General features: G+C 45.9%; 1 protein-coding gene and 1 long non-coding RNA gene across 2 annotated transcripts; both read right to left on the bottom strand.

The window, feature by feature from the left end:
* Nucleotides 1-8,674: 8,674 nt before the first annotated feature.
* On the bottom strand, nucleotides 8,675-17,103 carry LOC141994114 (uncharacterized). The gene is made up of 3 exons (XR_012641025.1): nucleotides 16,781-17,103; nucleotides 13,182-13,403; nucleotides 8,675-10,599 (listed from the first exon to the last, which is right to left on the bottom strand). It is a non-coding gene; the product is annotated as an uncharacterized LOC141994114 (long non-coding RNA).
* Nucleotides 13,704-14,387, bottom strand: LOC141993641 (myb/SANT-like DNA-binding domain-containing protein 7). The gene has a single exon (XM_074963190.1). It carries the CDS (start codon nucleotides 14,289-14,291, stop codon nucleotides 13,704-13,706), a length of 588 nt encoding a protein of 195 aa, XP_074819291.1. The 5' UTR covers nucleotides 14,292-14,387.
* Nucleotides 17,104-21,279: the final 4,176 nt, after the last annotated feature.

Below are 21,279 nucleotides of genomic sequence, written 5' to 3'. Positions count from 1 at the left end.
ACATTTTGACTAGTTTGGGGAGGTCCTTATGCAGTTCCTCCCTGTGCTCTTTTACCTACATAATTGGGGACCATTCCATTTGCTACTGGAGCTGTTTTCCAGATGGTTACTAAGTACATTGGCCATAGTGATTGTGGTGAACATTGGCTATTGATTCCTAACCCTTTGTTTTGTGTCTCTTGACCAGCGTTGTTTTTCAGGATTTTATCTTCTGCCTCCCATCACCAGTAATCACCTGCCTGTGCTCCTCGAATCCTGCATCGTGTATGGTCAGCTGAAATGGGAAAGTGGAGATTTCGGAAAGTGCGTCAAAAGCACGTGTGCAGTTAATGCCAAAAATACAGGTACCTAGGTTTGTAAGGATTCTGGTCACAGCAGTGGTTTCTCTGTGGGGTAGCTGGTAAGTTACTTTCTGAAGAAGCCTTTAATGTAGATGGGGACAGGAGTAGCTGGTCTAACACCTAGTGCATTAGCAGAACAGAGCATTGCCCCACCCTCTTCTAGGGCTACCTGGCTAGTTAGACAGAGATTGGAGATGGAAATTAGAATAACTGACTTCTGGTACAGCTATATTTCAGTCACCGGGTGTGACTGCAGCTCTATGAGCCTTATCTCAGCTACCTTCAATCTGGCCAGCTCAGGTCCTGGAGCAGTGAAACTGCGGCAGCATGGGCTGTGCAAGCCCACCCAGAGCCGGGGGTTATTACTCATGGGGCTGTCCTGCACTGACATGTGCACTGCTGCGGCTTCACTGCGCTGGGACCTGAGTGAGCTCCATTAAAGCCAGCTCAGGTACAGCTACTCTGGCTGCGGCTGCATCTGTGGTTAAGGGTCTGTACTGTAATGAGTATCTGGAACTGGCCACCAGGGAATACCCCTGGTACAGGGCAGGTGTTCTCTGAGGGATAGAGCCAATGGAGCAGCTTTGGCCATTGGGGGGATTTGATGACAGGAGGGAGGGGAGTGTCAGAACAGGGGAAGGGTGTGGTTAGGGTACCCTGCTCCAGCCATTAAGGGGCCGCTGTAGCTTATGCCCAGGACCACTCCTGTCCAAATCTGCCTGCAGCATCCAAGGGGTGGAGTGATTTAAAGCCCCTTTCTGCCCCTCCCCCCATTTCCCACAGAGGTTACTGCGGCCGGGACAGAGAACCAGGGCCACTGACTTCCCACAACTCACAGCACAATCGGTGCTGCTGTAACGGTGAATTCCCCACCAAGGATAAGCTAGAAGGATAGACTGCTCCACACTCACCCCTGTAGTATTCTCCCATGACTGGCACCAAGCCACGTGTGCCAGCCATGTAGACGTAACCTGAATCCAAGCTCATGGCATCCGCTTCACCTTTCTGCAATGAAAACAACTCATCAAATACAAAGTGAAGCTAGTTCACTGTATTTCCTCTCCCACCCTCTTCCTGCCCACTAATGCCTCTTTTTAAGGTTCTGTCATAGAAGAGGCAGCTGGCAGGGGGAAGATGTCTCTCCGCTGTGTGCTGTGCAGCAGAAACCCCATGATTCTGACCCTGCTGCCTGAACAGCTACCAGCATTCTCTGCTGGCTGGGATGGCTCCCCTGGAAGAGGGCAAAGCTCCTTGTGCTCCTGCCCACCCAGAGCATGTGAATTTAACCACTGCTATGTTGGTAGTTTGGCACTCTTAGGACTGTATCTGAACCTCCGTCTCCAGGCTGAGAGCACTTTGCACTGCTGGCTGAATCATCAGGGCCCAGGTCTAAGGGACAATCAGCTGTTACTATTGCATGGTCACAGACCAGTATGGCCACTGTAGCATGCTGAATCCAACATATCAGCAAATACACAAGAGGCCAGATCCTGAGCTGCTGTAAGTCAATGGAGATGTGCAGATTTACACCAGCAGAGGATATGAATCTTTAACATATCTCTGCATTGCAGGAATTCACTTGCTCTGTCTACAGGTCTCCAGAGGAAAATGAGCTGCTCATGCCTGTCACTCAAAGACGGGGCTGGCAGAAGTTCTCCTGTCGTGAAAATTTTCACAATTTCAAAAGACTTTCCTGAGCCAGGATGAAAAGTGGAAATCTTGAAGGTTTTCAAAGCAAAAATGCCTACTTCCCCCCAAAATATTGGTTCAGGTGAACTGAAATCTATGGTTCACTAGTTTTGAAACATTTCATGTTGATTTTGATCATTTTTGCTTTTTTTTTTTTAACTGTGATTAGCTTTAATTTCAACACGGAGTCACTTTCAATCAAAAAACCAGAGTTTTGTGATCAGAAAATGTGAAAACGTTTTGACAGTTTCTAAGCCCTTTTTGCAATATGTTTTCAGATTGAGAAATTGGTCAAAAAGTGATCCCTGCCCATTAAATGTTTCAATTTCAGCAAATCAGCATTTTCCAATTCAATATTTTGTCAAAAAAAATCCCTACCAGCGCTGCTCAAAGATAGAGAGAGGAAACTGCTCCCTGCATAGGCAGATGCATGGAGAGAGCAGTGGAAAAAGCCTGTACTGTTATCTTGGCAATGCATTTCTCTGTGGTTTCTGCCACCGCACAGTCCAGGCTGCCTCCGCTCACTGCACTCCATTCATCACACTTGGCCTTCTCATCCTTACTCACTGTGCACCACTTCACCTTTGGCATGCTGGGGTCAGAAGATACTAGGGCAGCAACTGAGGCAGAGAGGATAAGCCAAAAGCTTATCTAAAATGTAAAGCCACCAACTGCCTGATTGCAGGAAGAGCAGGGCTGCTGACAGTAGGTCATTGCACACACAAGTTCCCTGCAGCTCCATTCAGAATAGTCTTGTTGTCTGACAAATGTTGGACTAGTGGAGTGCAGAATATGCAGGAAAGGGAGGTCAGTTGGCTGGGTCTGGTTCTCACTGGAGAGGGGATGCTTCAAAATCAACGTAGAGGTTTAGATTTTAAGGCCAGAAGGGACCATTAGGTCATCTTGTCTGACCTCCTGTGTAACCCTGGCCAGAGAATTTCACCCAGTTACCCCTGTCCTGAGACCAATAACATGTGTTGGACCAAAGCATCTTCCAGAGAGGCCACCAGTCTTGGTCTCAAGACATCAAGAGATGGACACTCCACCACTTGCCTTAGCTTCACTTAGCTCTGCTGAGTTGTGCCAGCTCAGAATATGGCCCCAGGCTTCGTAGCCACTGGGTCACTGAGCATTGGTGGTGCTGTGCATTGCTATGTGAGAGACCAATGTTCTCCTCAGCACAGCCCCAGCCTCTCACTCCCCAGCCCAGCCAGTTGGGAGTTGAGCTGGGTGAAGTTTCTTGGCTGAGTAGGTTTTTTTTAAGCAAATAAAGCAGTTTTAGGTGGACAGAAAGCATTTGTGAACATGGGTCGAATTTGGTTAATAGCTTCACCTCCCACACCAAAATAACATAAATAAGTCTCAGAGAAGTCTAAACATTTTGTTTGGCATTTTTAAAACTAAATGTTCAAAGACTACATTTAATTTGAATTGAAATGGTTTGTTTCAACCTGAAATGATTTCTTTTTGATTTGGTTTTTGGTTTTGCCTAACTCTCTTTGTGGATTTAGCCCCATGTGACCCAGCCATCCAATCAAAATGGCCCAATATTTTACTATGAGATATTCCCCATGAGCTGTCCCTGAATGAGCAACAGAGCAGGAATGAATGACAGAAAACATCTGATAAATAATTCTGGACTGCAAATAAATGTGAGAAAATTGCCTCATTCCCTCAAACGGATTTACTCTTCGACTCTCCAAATGTTTGTGACTGATTCTTGGTGTTTCCCTAGTTCAGGAGCAGGTCATGGGAACCATCACCCTCCCACTGCACAAACTGCCCCAGAGGTGATGCTCCTGAATCTATGCAGAATGGTTCTCCCAGCTGCGGTGCAGAGGCAGGGTGGCCAGCCCCAGGGAGATCTCATGTCTTTCTACGGCAGCCCCACTGACTGGTGAGGGAGCATCGTTAACAGGGGCGGAGGGGAGACCCCAGTGTGGTGGGAAAGGTGATGTAGGCAAAGCAAAGCCAAAGGGCAACCGGTGTCCCCAGGATACAGGAGACCCCAGGGACCAACAGCTGGACTGGTAGTTAGGACATTGACCCCACCACCCTCACCCCATTACTGGAGGATCAGGGATCCCTGTGCTCAGTGTGCCCTGTGTTACACAGCACTTATGGCCCAGCGCACATGGCAGCACAGGAGTCTGAGGGGGAGTAACCCCTCCCCTATGTCGCTGAGCAGCATCCTGCCCCTCAGGGAGACCAAGGGCCATAGGCACTGGAACTAGGGGTGCGGGGGTGCTGAAACAACCCCTTAATCCTCTTTTGCTCTCCCCACAGCACTATGTCTTGCTGCCCATCAGAGCATTAGATTGAGCACAATATCAGATGCAGCGCAGAGGAAATGTGTTAAACTGAAAGATGCCATGAAAAATCAGCTCCCTCTTTTCAGCTGTGTGAAGAAAACAAGTTCCCTTGACAGCATAGAGGATGTTGCGGTAAGTTGACAGGACCTGGGATGTGAGGAGCAACTTGTCTATTTCGGTTCCATTTAGTGTGCTACAGTCCCATATTACATGGGACATCCCTTATTTTTTCATCTCTATACAATGAAATCAGGAAATGCTGAGTGCTGCCAATAGCAGCAAGAAATACCCCTGGTGAATGTAGGTGAGTATGGTTTATTTATTAACTAATAATATCAGGAGGAGGGGTGGGGTAGAAAACAGTCCCTTATTTTTTAAATACAATGTTGGCAGGGTGGATTTGATTTAAATCAATTTGATTTAAATCACTAGTCAGGAAGACTCGATTTAATCATGGATTTCTACATAAAAGTGCATTCTTGATGGTTGTTATAACCCTAATACATATTCTTCACAAATCAGAGATAGATGTAGCAATAACAATGGGAATGTTGGTTGTGCTGAGGTCTGACCTAGTCAGCAAACAGCACCAGTGAGCTTTTAAACATCCAAAGGCACATTCTACCACCATTCTGCACTTGCTCAGCCTATAGTTGAACTGCTCCTTACTACTGTCCAGGCTGCCTGTGTAAGGCTTCATGAGCCATGGGAGCAAGGGGTAAGCTGGGTCCCCAAGGATAACTATAGGCATTTCAACATCCCCAATGGTAATTTTCTGGTCTGGGAAGTAAGTCCCTTCTTGCAGCTGCTTGAACAGCCTGGAGTTCCTAAAGATGTGAGTGTCATGCACCTTTCCCAGCCATCCCATGTTGATGTCGGTGAAATGTCCCTTGTGATCCACCAGTGCTTGCAGCACCATTGAGAAGTACCCCTTGCGGTTTATGTACTGGTTGGCAAGGTGGTCTGGTGCCAAGATGGGGATATGCGTTCTGTCTATCACCCCACCACAGTTAGGGAACCCCATTGGAGCAAAACCATCCACTATGACCTGCACATTTCCCAGAGTCACTGCCCTTGATAACAGAAGGTCAATGATTGCATTGGCTACTTGGATCACAGCAGCCCCCACAGTAGACTTGCCCACTCCAAATTGATTCCCGACTGACCAGTAGCAGTCAGGCATTGCAAACTTCCACAGGGCTATCGCCACTTGCTTCTGAACTGTCAGGGCGGCTCTCATCTTGGTATTCCTGTGCTTCAGGGTGGGGAAAAGCAACTCACAGAGTTCCAGGAAAGTGGCCTTATGCATGTGAAAGTTTCACAGCCACTGGGAATCATCCCATACCTGCAACACTATGCAGTCCCACCAGTCTGTGCATGTTTGCCTGGTCCAGAATTGGCGTTCCACTGTATCAACCAGCCCCACTGCTGCCAAGATGTCCCAGCTGCCACAGCCCGTGCTTTCAGGAACGTCTGTGTCCATGTCCTCATCAAAATCCTCCTCATGCTGGCGTCTCCTAGTTCTGCATATACTCCAGGATAATGCGCAAGGTGTTTACAATGCTCAAAACAGTAGCGGTGACGGTGAGCTGAGGGGGCTCCATGCTTGCCATGGTATGGCGTCTGCAGGAGAGCAGAGTTGCAGCAGAAGCGGTGGATGACGATGGTTAGCAGCACCCAGCAGGACCAGAATGGATCCCCTGAGCTGCAGGAGAGCAGAGTTGCAGCGGAAGCAGTGGATGATGATGGTTAGCAGACCTACTGCACCGTCTGCTGACAGCAGCACCTAGGACACAACAGCCGCGGTGATGGTAAGCTGAGCTGAGAGGGGTTCAATGCTTGCCTTGGTATGTCGTTTGCACGGAAAAAAGGCGCGAAACAATTGTCTGCTGTTGCTTTCACGGAGGGAGGGGCAACTGACGACACGTACCCAAAACCACCCGCGACAATGTTTTTGCCCCATCAGGCACTGGGAGCTTAACCCAGAATTCCAATGGGCGGCGGAGACTGCGGTAACTGTGGGATAGCTACCCACAGTGCACCGCTCCGTAAGTCAATGCTAGCCATGATAGTGAGGATGAACTCCGCAGATTTAGTGCGCTTAGTGTGGACATACGCAAAAGACTGTATAAAATCGATTTCTAAAAATCGACTTCTATCAAATTGACCTAATTTCGTAGTGTAGACACACCCTTAGTCTTTAAGGTGCTACCGGACACCTCGTTGTTTTTGTGGCTACCCCTCTTATACTTAAACATTCAAGTTTTTTAAAATCAGGTTTCTTTTTGTTAAAATTGTTTTTAACTAAAATAGTTAAATGAAATAATTTTTAAAAAAAATAAAAATCAAATCACCTATGTCAGCCAGGTCAACATGAGAAACAGAAAATATTGGCTTCTGTAGCTAACTCAGTCGTCTTCACCCTCATTTTCCTGTTTGTTCATAATCTGGAAAAGAAAAACAAGCTTTCCTGCTTTTTCAGGTCCCAAACGATTTCTCAATTTGGAATGAATTAGTCCAAAGGGAGAAAATATTCTTTCTACACCGGCAGAAGAAGCTACTGCTGTTAAAAGTGAGATTATCACTTCAACAGTCTCTGAATCCAAGTGCTTAAGTGACTTCCACCAATTCATTGGTGTGACTTCCTTTAAAACATCATCAGCTAACATATATTTCTTGAATCGTTCTTATTCCCAAACTGGGTCTCTTTTACAGCCTGCTGCCATTATAGGTTTTCCCTTCTAGTGAGGGAATGGTATGGTAGATCTTAAATCAATGAAGGCTTCACTCAGAAAGACCTCAAGACTTCTGGAATATGCTGCTCAAACAGTTTCACTTTTGTTTCTACTGCCTGTCCCTCCCTTCTCACATTTATCTCCAGACTTGTTCTTGTCCAGATCTATTCCGCTCCCCAACTGTGGCGGTTCAATGACAAGACAGAACACAGCTTTTAGCAAGCAAGCAGGCTAGTCTCTGCTAACGGGCTTCTGCCTGTCAGCTTTCCACCTTCCCCTTTATTCTCTCTCTCCCCCCGCGCATTACATTCTCCAACAGATAAAAGGAATACACTGGCTTTGTTTAACATTCTTATTTACCAATTTCTATCTACCGCATTCCTTGCTCTCAGGCCTTGAGCCCAGTCCTCAGAGGCTTCCCACGGTTCATATCATCTTGGCGAGATTCCAAGGTTGATGCCCTTGGATGGAGCAGTGTGTGCACTACTCCTACACAACACTCCGGGTGTGCCCTGAATGTTGCCAAGCACATAAACCTTTATGAATCCTACACCCAACAATCTTCTATTCACTGAACTTTTTGAAACTTTGCACTTTTAGAGAGAGGTAAGGGATTGACTCTGTGTACACAAATTTGCAGAGGGACAATAAGGTTGAGGTCTGTTATTTCCCACCTCTGTATATTATTTATTTTAAAACATTTTTACTGTTAACAAGCATGTTACCTCTGGAGACACAAATCCACAGTTTGAGAACTGCAAAACTAAGCTGATGGCATCTTCTAGATTGAGCACTGAATCCCATTGGGTAGATAGAAAGATTAACCTAAATAATCTATACAGAAGCCCCTGGAACCCCATAAGATTGGGTCCCTAATCCATGAACTATTGGAACTCATTTACAAAACTTTTCTTAAACATTACATGAATATATTGTCTCCTACTATAGAATTAGAATTTATAATCCCTATTCCATGATGAGATATCTTTGAGCTATAAATGTATCTTAATTAAAACTATCTTTAGATAGGTGTTTTCCTCAAAAAGCATAATATCAAAAAATCCGATTTTTTTTATTTTATTTTTTTAAATCATTGATTTTTATCCACACTGAATGTTGGCAACCCTAGTTCCAGTTGTCTCCGCTGGTTTTATAATACTCACTTACAGAAATCAAAGGATTTATTGGGACAATGCAACAACTCCAGGACATGCAGTGTTAGGGGCTTATTCCTTCACCCGCTTACTTCCCTGGTCCTTCTCGCATGAACAGAGAGCAACAATACCCGAAGTCCAAAGGTGCAAACAATTCGATGTTTATTGGGGTGAACTTCCAGCAAGCATGATTCCAGTTTCCCCCTTCTCAGCTCTGACACCACAGAGTCTTACCTGTGTCCCTGTTCCCATTCCCCCCCTTAGCAAAACATTATTCCAATTTCCCCATCCCCATTCCCTGTTCCCATTCCCCCCCCCCCTGCCACTTCCTGATTGACTGCAGACTACATAGTAAAACTTGAGTTCTGCTTAGCTATACCTTAACCAATCATTTTACTGAAATTTAACCAATCCTAACATATTGTAACACGATTATTTAACCAATTATATCCCAGCACTTTAATTAGTTTACACCCAGCAAAATTAATTATACAGCAGACAGAAACAATCACAGAACCAGACAGAGATTATACAGACAAACAATAGGGAAATAGGGACTACAGTGATAGAACAACACAGAAATGAGGATTTCACATCCCAGCTATTGATAGATGAGCTCTTGCCAGACAGGATGCTTTCAAACTAAGTTTCCTTTTACATCTTCTAGGCACTTCCCTTTCTCTTGAGGTGATAGGCATTATCAGGACAGGATTGTATTCCTAACAGCCCAATAGCACCTTATTTCAATGTGACTAGTTTGGAATGTAAGAATGTGACCATACACTTCCTAGCTTATGGCTGCCTCTGCTGTTTAGCCAAAGATCTTAGTCTAAGAACAGGGCCTCAGACTGTCACAGTGAGAGAAGGCCCTTACGCAGGCAGACAGTGATTTTGATTCTTTCTTTTATACCTCTATAACTAGCTAAGTGATAAGAATACACCTAAATTCTTAAAGTATAGGTCTTTGCAGACAGGTCTGAATATCTCTATCCTAACATGCAGGCAGAACTTAACTTCCTCCTAGTGCTCCCCCTCAGCCCGCAAACAAGACAACTTGGCTCTGAGATGAAGACAGAGCACTACCTATTGGTGGAGGTGTTGTTTACACTAATCATTTCAACCTCCCCCCTTTTAGTTTAATAAGAGTTTCAAAATAGTAAGAAATGTTTTATTATCGTTTTAACTCCTAGGAGGTAGTCTGCAATCAACTGAGGTTATGTTGTTGGTCTTGTGGGGAACTGTACCTTCAAGAGGCTCAGACATGAGCCAGTTGGAACTGTTTCTTATATTATGCCAAAGCTCATGTTATGCCAAGTTCAAGTCTTGTATTCAGTCATGGAGACACAACTTGTAGTTGGCTCTAGATTATCAGTGAGTACGTATTCATATCTCCAGGTTAGGCTTATCTGTTGTGCGCTGAAGACTGCCATGTGTTGAGGTCCTGAAGACACCTCTTCTTCCTCCACAACCAGTCTCATATAGGAACCTGTTGGGGTTCTTCCAAATCCTCCTCTCCATTTCTCTGCGAAGGTTGTTGAGTATCCTCAGTATTTGTCCTGTGTTTTCTTTCAGTGAATCTGTGCACTACAAAGGGGCAAGCTCTTGCTTTTTGCATCAGCAAAGATAAATGGTTTAGTTTATTTCCTGTGCAAAGTCCCCTCCAGAGAAGGTAAAAGCTTGGATTTTTTCCAGGCTGCTTTTTCCAGTTGCATAGCCACACCTTCTCTCCTTCCTGGAGGGACACAATTCCTTTTCTTGGCAACTTGTGCCTGGAATGCCTGCTTCTGGTGCTCCCAGCTCATCTATTACTCTACCTTTTGGAATGCTGTCCTTGGGGCACTCCACTGTGTCATCCACCTGTATAGGTGCAGGGGGCCTTTCTGGTTCTTGCTGCCTGAATAACAAGCCACAGGGGAGCATGGGTTTGCAGAGTGCACAAATAATCTCATAGAGATAATACTGGATAGTTGAATGTTGGCTGGCATTGTATGTAATGATGACAAAAGGTGTCTTTGTATATAGGTGTTGTTGGTCCTCACTGACTAAGCATGGAACCGACGGTGTGGTATACTCTCTCCGCTCCCCCATTATTCCCAGGAGTCCTCACTGTGGCTCTCTCGAGTTGTTAGCAAACCTTGTGTAATAAACATGGGCTTGTCTACACTATGAAATTAGGTTGAATTTATTAAAGTCGACTTGTAGCCTCCGATTTTACAAAATAGATGGTGTATGTCCCCACTATGCACATTCCGTTGGCAGAGCGCATCCCCACTACCATGGGTAGCATTGACTCATGGAATGATGCACTGTGGGCAGCTATCCCATAGTTTCTGCTGCCGATTGGAATTCTGGGTTAGGCTCCCAATGCCTGATGGGACAAAAACATTTTTGTGAGTTGTTTTGGGTACATATCATCAGCCTCCCATGATGCACTTGGCTCCTCCCTCCCTCCCTCCCTCCCTGAAAGCAATGGCAAACAATCATTTTCATGCCTAAGCCTGGGTTACTCGTGCAGATACTATAGCATAGCAAGCATGGACCCTGCTCAGCTGTACACTGTTGTTGTGAACATCACAAACACCTCACACATCATCCTGCGGCATTTGCAGAACCTAGCCAAGAGCCGCCGTGCAGAAGAATGTGATGCCACACAAATAGCTGTGCTGGAAGCCATGGAACGGAGCAATTTGCACATACTGGCAGTGGCAGCCGGGCTTGTTGACACAGTGGAACACATACAGACTGGTGGGACCACATCATCATGCGGGTATGGGATGAGGAGCAGTGGCTGCATAACTTTTGAATGCATAAGGCCATGTTCATGGAACTTTGTGAATTGCTTTTCCCACCCCGGAAGCACAGAAATACCAAAATGAGACCTGCTCTGACAGTTGAGAAGCGAGTGGCAATAGCCCTGTGAAGGCTTGCAATGCCAGATTGCTACCGGTCAGTCGGGAATGAATTTGGAGTGGATAAATCTATCATATGGGCTGTTATGAAGGATAGTGACTCTGGGAAACGTGCATGACATAGTGGATGGTTTTGCCATGATGGGGTTCCCTAACTGTGGTAGGGCGATAGACGGAACACATATCCCTATCTTGACACTAAACCACCTTGCCAAAGAGTAAATAAATGGAAGGGCTACTTCTCAATGGGGTTGCAAGCGCTAGTGGATCACAGGGGCCATTTCACTGACACCCCATTTCATTGGGATGGTTGGGAAAGGTACATGACATGCGCATCTTTAGGAACTCTGGTCTCTTCAGAAAGCTGCAAGAAGGAACGAACATCATAGACTAGAAAATTACCATCGGTGATGTTGAAATGCCAATAGTTTTCCTTGGAGACCCAGCCTACCCCTTGCTCCCATGGCTTATGAAGCCGTACACAGGCAGCCTGGACAGCAGTAAGGAGCAGTTCAACCATAGGGTGAGCAAGTGCAGAATGGTGGTAGAATGTGCCTTTGGACATCTAAAGGGCGCTGGCACAGTTTACTCACCAGGTTAGACCTCAGCAAAAGCAATATTCCTATTGTTGTTGCTGCTTGCTGTGTTCTACATAATATCTGTGAAAGTAAGGGGGGGGAAGTTTCTGGGGGGGGTGGGGGGGGGTTGAGGCCGATTGACTGGCTGCCCGTTATGAGCAGCCAGACACCAGGGCGATAAGAAGAGCACATCGAGGCACGCTGTGTTTCTGAGAGGCTTTGAAAACCAGTTTCATGAATGATCCAACACTGATGTGACAGTTCTCTGTGTTGTTTCTTACCAGCCTGCCCCCTTTTTTGCATGTACTGCCCTGTAAACTAAACCCCCACCAACCACAGTGAATAAAGAGCCTCTTGTCCTCAATTCATGCATTTTTATTATGCTAACAAACAGTGAACAGAGACAGCAATGAATAGCAATGATAACCAGGTAAGGGCCTGATAACACAGGGAGGGAGGGGCAATGACACATAGCTTATTACAATTGCACTGTCTAGCAATCAAAGCTGTGGGAATGAGAGCTTTCTGCTTTATGAACCATCCCCTGGAGTTGAGTTCAAGGGATAAAGGAGTTTCCCCACCTCCACCCCCCGCATTCTAGGACTTCTGGGAAAGGAGGATATGGAACTTGGTGAGGAAGGCAGCTGTTCGTCATTGGGTGCAGCAGGACTCTAAGGTCTAGCTGCCTTTCCTGCACCTCAACCAGATGCCTCAACACATCTGTTTGCTCCCCCATGAGCCACAACATCTTCTCTTGCGTGTTACGCTCTTGTTCCCTGCTTGTTTTCGTGCCCTCTTGATTGATGCGCATGCTCTCTGAGAGTGTAAGCCTCCATGCATGCAGCTGGGTCCTGTCAGCCTCGGAGGAACGCATCAAATCACAGAACATGTCTTCCCTTGTCCGTTTTTTTTTTTTTTTGGCCTTCTAATCTGGGGGCATGGCTACACTTGCAGCTGTAGAGCGCTGTGAGTTAAACCAACCCTCGGAGAGCACAGTAGGGAAAGCGCTGCAGTGTGTTCATACTGTCAGAGTCAAGCACAATGGCGAGGCCACATTAGCAGCTCTTGCAATGCCACAGAGAGAAGTGCACTGTGGTAGCTATCTCAGCATGCAACTGGCTGCAACATGTTTTCAAATGTGGGGGGAGAGAGAGTGGGTTGGGGGGGGCTGAGAGCGTGTCAGCATGCTGTCTTGTAAGTTCAGACAGCAGCAGACCCCCTTGTTCCCCCACCTCTCTCTCTCACACTCACAGCAAGCAGTATTCCACACTAATGGTTGCTTTGTCCCGGAGCAGATAAGCGTCAGAAACAGAGCCAGCTGTCAGAAACAGAGCTTTGAAAGGGCATATTTCTGCAGCCGATTCCAAAACAATGACAAGCGTGGCCACTTGACTTAAGGGGATTATGGGACATTTCCGGAGGCCGATCATAGCGCAGTAATGCAACACCTCGTTAATACTGACCTTTCAGCCGAGGCGCAGCAAGAGTTATGCTTCTCGTGGAGGTGGATTACCAGGAGCGCTCCAGCTGCAGAGTCCAGGCGCTCTAAGTGCCTTGCCAGTGTGGATGGGTTGTGAGTTAGGGGGCCTGGGGCTGCTTTAATGCGCTCTAACTTTCAAGTGTAGCCAAGCCTTGGGGCAGTCTTTGTGCTGGAGTGGAGGAAGCACCCAGAGAAAATGTTGCAGCTGCAAAGAAAAGCATATATTGTTGAAAACAAAAGGTTAACTGTTGCAATGAATTAAACAATTCACAGCAGTAAATGCATTCCCTGAGGTACTCGGCCAAATTTTGTGTTTTAAAAGAGCCTGCCAGTGAGGTACAACACATGGCAGAGCACTGGGCAGCAGATTTCGGTTTGCAGGCAGGCATGGTAAGCACACATGAAAGGGTAGGCGGTGTGAGAGCACACCCAGGGAAATACGAACTGGCTTTTCCAGGGAGCACCCTTTGCATAGCTGCACTGTATCCCAATTGCTTACCTCAAATTAAACATTAACCACAATTGCATTTAACCCCTGTAGTGTTATTACAAGTGTGCACTCACTGGAGATGCCTTCCCTGCCATCACAGTCCCTCACCAGTGGTTCCTGGGAGGGGATTGGCTCCAGAATTAGGAAAAGGTCCTGGCTGCTGGGGAGAATGGATCCTCTGCTTGCCTGCTGCACGTTCTCCTCCTCCTCCTCCTCTTCCTCAACAATGCCCTCCTCATTGTTGCCCATGGCTGCCTGGGTCCCCTGGGAGGTATCCATGGAGAGTGTTGGAGTACTGGTGGGGTCCCCGCCTAGAATTGCATGCAGCCGTTCATAGAAGCGGCATGTCTGTCGCTCAGCACCAGAGCGACTATTTGCCTCCCTTGTCTTCTGGTACACTTGCCTGACCTCCTTTATTTTCACACGGCACTGCTGTGTGTCCCTTGTGTAGCCTTTTCCCCTCCATGTCCTGGCATAGATGTAAGCATTTCTTCTGCTGGTTCGGAGCTCTGCCTGCACAGACTCTTCTCCCCACACAGCCAACAGATCCAGTGTCTCCTGTGTGCTCCACACTGGAGCGCGTTTGCGTACCTGGGCAGCCATGGTCAGCTGTGGTGGTGAGGTCTCATGCTGATCAAACAGGAAATGAAATTCAAAAGTTCCCAAGGCTTTTCCTGTTTACCTGGCTGAAGTGCAGTGGAGTTGAAAGTGCTGTCCAGAGCGGACACATTGGAGCACTCTGGGACACCTCTCAGAGGCCAAACAAGTCAAAATACACTGTGCTGTGTCTACACAACCCCTAATTTGACCCAGGAAGGTCGAATCTAGTGCTACGCCTCTCATTGAGGTGGAGTACAGGTGTCTATTTTAAAACCGCTTTAGGTTGGTGGGAAGGGCTCTGTAGTGTAGACAAGCACATTATAAATTCAACCTAATGTGGGGAATGTCGATCTAACGACATAGTGTAGACCAGCCCCATGATTCCAGTTCCTTCCCCTGATCACTGCAGATGCAGCTTGGTGGACTGAACTGCAACACTACATGTTTCATCAATGCAGCCATAAGTGCCTAAGTCCTTTTTTCCTTCAGTGGCCATGACACCACATACTCTGAGAAGGTGTCTTGACCAGCAAATACTGACTTCCCCCACCAAGGTGTCTTGACCGGCAAATACTGACTAAACCCCCACCAACCACAGTGTGCACAGTGAATAAAGAGCCTCTTGTCCTCAATTCATGCATTTTGAATTCACACACATGCTGGTGTTTCTGGTAGAGTGAACCTTTCAAGTCAATCCATATGAACTTCCAGGGCTTACTCGATCGGGGCATTTCCCCCAGAGCAGTGGTTTTCAACCTTTTTTCATTTGAGGACTTGTAAAAAATTTCAAATGGAGGTGTGGACGCCTTTGAAAATCTTAGACATGGTCTGTGGACCACAGGCTGAAAACCACTGTTCTATTACATCAACAACCTTTCATGGAACCCCTTAGACATATAAGGGGTACAAAGTTGAGGTGAAAAAACACCCCAGAAATAAGCAAGGTGCTAAGTTAGCAAGACAGGAGCCAACATTAACTTTACATTAAACTTTTTTAAACTTACTGTAATCAATATTTAGCAAAGCAACGCCTTACTTAACGTCTTCCTGGTTAACATTGATTGGCAATGTAACAATGAAACAATTAGAAAACATGCTTGTTTAAAGTTATGCAATGCTCCTGTGACATTATTGACATGAACGGTGACCACAGAGATCATTGTTGTAACCAAGATCCTGTAGTTGCACCAAATCTTATATAACGGAGGTCAAGTAAGGTGTCTATGAAAAGGTTATGATTTTCTGGTTATGATTGTGCTATCTGTATGCATGTATCGTTTTTGTATTTAAAGTTATAAGTATTGGCTCTATACTGTCTTTATTTCAAACTTGTGCTATGCTTCTGGGTGACACCCCAGACAGTTTGGCATCAGTTTGGCCCATTAAGGACCATCAGCTATACAATTGACCCATTAAAAAAAGGCAGGTACACCTTATGACTCAGCAATGCATGCAGGGGCATGCCTAGAGAGAGGACGCTAAGGCTTTCAAGCCATGTGCTGGGAAACATGTATTTGGAACAAAAGAAGCACAAGCCACATGGCAAGAGACTATAAGAGGCAGCTGCATCCCCTCCATCTTGTCTTCAATCCTATTTCTTACCTCTGAAGGAACTTTGCTACACTGAAGCTTTGAACAAAGGACTGAATGACCCATCCAACCTGTGGATGTACTCCAGAGACTTGATTTGAACCTGCAGTTTATTTCATCACTGCTACAAGCCTGAACCAATAACTTTTCCATTGCTGTATATAGTTGATTACTTTGACCAGCTTTAACTTTCATCTATATTTCTTTCCTTTTATGAATAAACCTTTAGATTCTAAAGGATTGGCAACAGCGTGATTTGTGAGTAAGATCTCACTTGTATATTGACCTGGGTCTGGGGCTTGGTCCTTTGGGATTGGGAGAACCTTTTCTCTTTTACTGGGGTATTGGTTTTCATAACCATTCATCCCCATAAGGAGCAGTGCTGGTGGTGATACAAGGGAACTGGAGTATCAGAGGGAATTGCTTGTATGACTTCTGGTTAGCCACTGGGGTAAAACTTAAGTCCTCTCTGTTTGGCTCGTTTGGTGTGCCTCAGTAATGAAGGAACCCCAGCCTTGAGCTGTGACTGCCCCGCTCCAAGCAATTTGTCCTGTATTGATACTCTCAGTAGTGTCCCACCAAAGGCCATTTCATTACAGCTCCCTTATAACGTTGTTTGGCAGCCGCCTGCTTTGTCTACTTCTTGCAGAAAGAGCAGCCCATTGGAGCTAGCTTGTGGGGGCTTGGAACCAGGGTGGGCAGGCAGCCCCCCCATCAGCTCCCCTAAGTTCCCTGTGCCACAGCCTCCCAGCAGGCTATCAATTGCCAGGCAGTTCAGCTGTCCCTCCTGCCACTGCCGCTGCCTTGGAGCTGCCCCCGGGAGCCTCCTGCTTGCTGTGCGGGGGCTGCTGAGAATGTCAGTGACACCCCCATCTCGAAACTGCTGCTCTCCAGGCACTTACCCAATATCCCCAAGGACAGCGCGGCACGGAGAGCGAACTTCATCCTTCTCTCCTGAGCTCGGCAGCCAGGTGTTGCAGGAGCTTTACTCAAAGACTGTCCCCTCTGAATCTGTGATGGCTCCTGGGCTACTGTTTGCCTTTTTACAGAGGGACAGGGCTCGCTGTGTTCGCAGAAGCAACGAGGGGCAGTCTTTGTCCTTGTTTCCCAATAGCTCCTCAATTTCCTCTCCCCGCCCACTCCATTCCAGTCAGACCATTTTCAGGCAGCATTTCACTTTGGCACTGAATCACATGCAGGCATGAGTGGGAACAGGGATTTAAAATGGGAAAGTCCCACTTTGTGTCATTTCAATTCCTGCTTGGGCTGAAATACAGGGGGAAGGGCTATGTTCTTTGTTCCAGCCACCCCCTGCCTTGCAACGGCTAATCTCAGAGAATGGCTGTGAGAATCAAATCCGATCTAGACTATTTAGTTTTCTTTCCCATTAACTATTGCCTCTCTTTTCAAAACTACAACTTAGTACAGTTCTGAGTTTGAGGTATTTGTGACTGTTCTTGCCACAAACTGTGCCCATTTGCTCCATTAAACTCACTCAGAATTTAAAAAGGTATAAACAGATATCTTCTTGTACTCTTAAATAAGGGAAAGTAATTCTATGAAAAGGGTTAAAAGAGAATTTAATAAATGCAGTGAAATTTTGAAACGTTAGGGAAAGCTACACTTTAGTATTTGTAATCAAGAAACAAATTATACTTATGATCTATTTGTATTATCAGAACACCTAGGAGCTCATCAGGGATCAGATCCCCATTGTGCTAGATGCTGTAAAAAAAAAACCCCAAAAAAACCCCACAGAACAAGGAAACAGTCTCTATCTCAAAGAGCCTAGATTCTCAGCATAAATTAGATGCTTTATCAGTAAATATATTGCTCATTTAGAAAACTACAAAGAAAAAATAAAAATGAGAATCTTTACTTGCAAACACCTACACACACTGATAATACAGCACAGTTGATAGTTATCCTGCAAATACCAGGGGGACAAACTGCTCACAAGATGACTTCAGAAAAAGCAGATTTATTTTCTTTCTGACTTTGTCAAGGTTGTCAGAAGATCTAACAACAAGACACGAATCGAACACTTTTTCCTACAGACAAAGAGGCAGGGATAAAATTTTGATCCATAGGCTGGGAGCAAGACACACCAGTTAGCAGAATTCCCCCTCTCCCCTCCTGCTCTCTCTCCCCTCTCTTTATTCCAAGGCTGGCAGACTTAGCACCTCACAAACCTAGGGGATAGCCTGCAGTTTGTGGAAAAGTAAGGTAAAAATCTGTGTAACCCTTCTGCCCATCAGAGTTGCCAGCAACAAGGGCCGGGTTCAGTATCTAGGGGTTCTGTTTCAACAACACAATGCAAAAGCAGCTTGAGCCCCCACCCAGTGACCTGGGACAATTACATACCACCCCCCGGGCACCTCTAAGAGGCAATACTTCCCCTCTCACAAGCACAGAGTCTGAGTGTAGCAAAAAAACCAACCCCTTTTAATAAAGGAGGGAAACAATTTGGCATTATGTTGGGGAAACACCACAACTAGGGTTCATAAACACAAACCATGAACCAGAAGACCCACCCACAAGCAGATTTGGGCTGTGTCCTTTCCCTTTGGTTCTTGAGTCCGGCAACCCAAAAGTCACCTAAAGTCCCAGAAGTCCAGCACAGCCCCAGAGTTCAAAAGTTCATCTGCAGAGTTTACCTCCCAGCCTGCGTGGAAAAGGACGGGGGAAGGTATGGGGACACCTTACATGCTCTGCTGCTCATGTCAATGGCCAACTGCCCTGCCTTTCCACAGGGGTGTGCTGCAGCCTTCACCACAAGCTGCTCATCTCCAGCAGCTGTCCCAAGAGCACCCCCAACAGCACTCAGCTCATAGCAGAGGAGCCTGAGTACTGGTGCAACATTGGCCCCAAGTGAATTCAGCTCAGCAGCCTGTAACCAGGCTCCTAATGGAATCAAAATTACCTCTGATATTACACAGTGGAGAGAGGCAGTGATGAAATTGGTGTTTGGGCACCCCCAGCAGATACACATACCTGTCCCCAGCCTCTCTCAACTCACTGGCTTCTAGAAACCGTGTCCCTTGCCTAGCAAGTGCTACTTAATTGAGGGCAAATCCCTCTGTCATAAAATACCAGGTACAGTTCTACTGTCTTTGATTCACATAACCAGGATAACACTTTATTACTCCTGCCCCAATAACAAAGAGACTGGCGATCCCACAGTAACCAAAGTGAAGAGAGCAGTCCCATCATGCTAGGCAGGGTGGGTGTGCTCATGTAAACGAGATCAGCCCTTGCAGTCCTTTTCCACAACTCACCACCGGATGTCAGGTTAGAGCTCAACCTGACTCTGCTTACATTTATATATGGCTTAATAGAACGGGCTTTGCCAATTTGCATACACACACACACACAGGGTACATAGGAATATTAAGAGAAGCAGGACAAGGATACACAAATAGAAACAGTTAGCCACATGTAAAGCACCAAAAACAAAAACCAACCAACCAACAATGCTATACATACTAAGTTTTAAAACAATTATTTCAGAAAAAGCAAAAGTAAAAACCATGAAGCCTGCACACATATTTGCATATTACAGATGCACCCAAAATACCCACACACATCTACAGTTAAGTTTTCAACATTATTTTATAGAACACACACAGAACCACCAGCCAGGCACGCAAACAGACAATACACACTTGGCCACATACCTCTATGTCAAAAAAACCCTTTGTCCAGGCAGTGTGAGATGTATTGAGGATGGTGTAGGAATTGCAAGATATTACTTGAAGAATGTGAAGGAAGGGTCTTCTGGTCATGTTTGTAGGCTATGTGGCTCTGTAGCAAAGCCTGCAAGCGGAGTCAGCCGCTGGGAAGAGGAAGCTTAAATTAAGGTGGGATGAATTGTGCCTCTCTGCCTCAGGAAGCAGCCTGTTTTTTCCTCTCTCTCTTTTGGGGTATTATATGTTGTTCTGAATTCTATGAAATAAAGTAGCATTATGCTGCAACCTTCTAGCAAGAGTATTTGTTTTTATCTAAATTTGCTGTGTGTATACTGTGAAGATAAGAGTGTTTATGTATTTGTGACCAAAGCAACTGTTTTCCCCTAGAAAGCACTATGGTATTCAGTTAACACTTTTGGTGGGTGCTTATGAACTAAAGTAACTGCAGCTGGGAGAAATAGATGTCCAAGGCACGTTTAATGATTAGCATGGCTTTAAGAATGTGTAGTTGGTAATAACTAGACTTTATGTAGTACTTTGAAGTCAAAGTACTATACAGGTGTTAACTAGGATGTAGGACCCCTGTGAGACTGGTGTGTAGCATTTTCCCCACACTCCATCTGTAGAAACCAAGGCACATGCTCTATGCAAGCGCACTTGGTGTGATGGGACAAAGCCAATATTCCATCTCAGGAACTCCTGGATACCTGGGTCTCGGGCCCATCCAGTTCATTAAAACAGATCCATACTTGTGATTATAGGGCTGCAGAAGTGAGAGACACAAACTTGTTAGAATTAACAGGGAGGTGTTTTGCCCCAACATGTCCTCTAGCTACTTCACTCTTTTATTCCAACAACTTAACCCAGAGCATAAAAGGGACATTAGAAAACAAGGGAAATCCTAATGGCCAAGGGGCCTGTATGAAGCAACGTATGGGATCCCAGCCTCAACACTGCTGAAAGCAAGAGGGCAATCCTATGAACTCCCCTATAGTACCAAGGCCCTTCTAGGAAAAGTAGAACTTAAACAAGTTAGTGAAGTTGTGATGGGATCCCCAGGGTGCAGCCTGGGACTGCGGGACTGCTGTGCCCCCTTAACTCTCCAGCCTGCGCTGTCTCTCTCACAATGCTTTGCTAGTGACAAGCAGCAAACCCCTTCTAGGCGCCGTTATCACTCAGCACAATTGCATGTGGAGCCCCACACCTAGCTAGATTGCATGAATGCTCCCAGAGCCACTCATGAATCTCACAGAGAAAGGCACCAGCGAAATCCACTCACCTCCCAGCTTTGTACCTCAGGAATATACCACCCTGCACTGCTCAAGATGAGCAGTGCAAGTTTATTAATTGGTTTACTGCTTCATCAATGGAAAGTGGATTTACACCTGCCTTTGCAAACCTGAGCAGATTTACCACGCATTTCAGACAAACTCACTGGTAAAGATAAAGAGTAAAACAAGTTTATTGACTACAAAAGATAGATTTTAAGTGATAGGCAAAAAGTCAGAGAGAGTTAGTTACCAAAATAAAATATAAGCACGCAGTTTAAACACTCAACCCTATTAGACTGGGCAACATCTAGATTAAGCAGTTTCTCAGCCCACTGGATATTGCAGTTCATAGTACACAGGTTTCATCCTTGAAACCTGGATCAGTCTTCTCTCTTGGAGTCTTCAGTCTTCTGAGTGTCCTTGTTGCTTACAGTATAGGAG

Source organism: Natator depressus, chromosome 9 (genome assembly GCF_965152275.1).
Source record: "Natator depressus isolate rNatDep1 chromosome 9, rNatDep2.hap1, whole genome shotgun sequence".
Classification (NCBI taxonomy): domain Eukaryota; kingdom Metazoa; phylum Chordata; order Testudines; family Cheloniidae; genus Natator; species Natator depressus.
This window is presented reverse-complemented; position numbering and strand designations above follow the sequence as displayed.

Bases quoted from the DNA above. Each gene is read 5' to 3' on its own strand.
- LOC141993641 (XM_074963190.1), bottom strand. From the start codon at position 14,291: ATGGCTGCCCAGGTACGCAAACGCGCTCCAGTGTGGAGCACACAGGAG.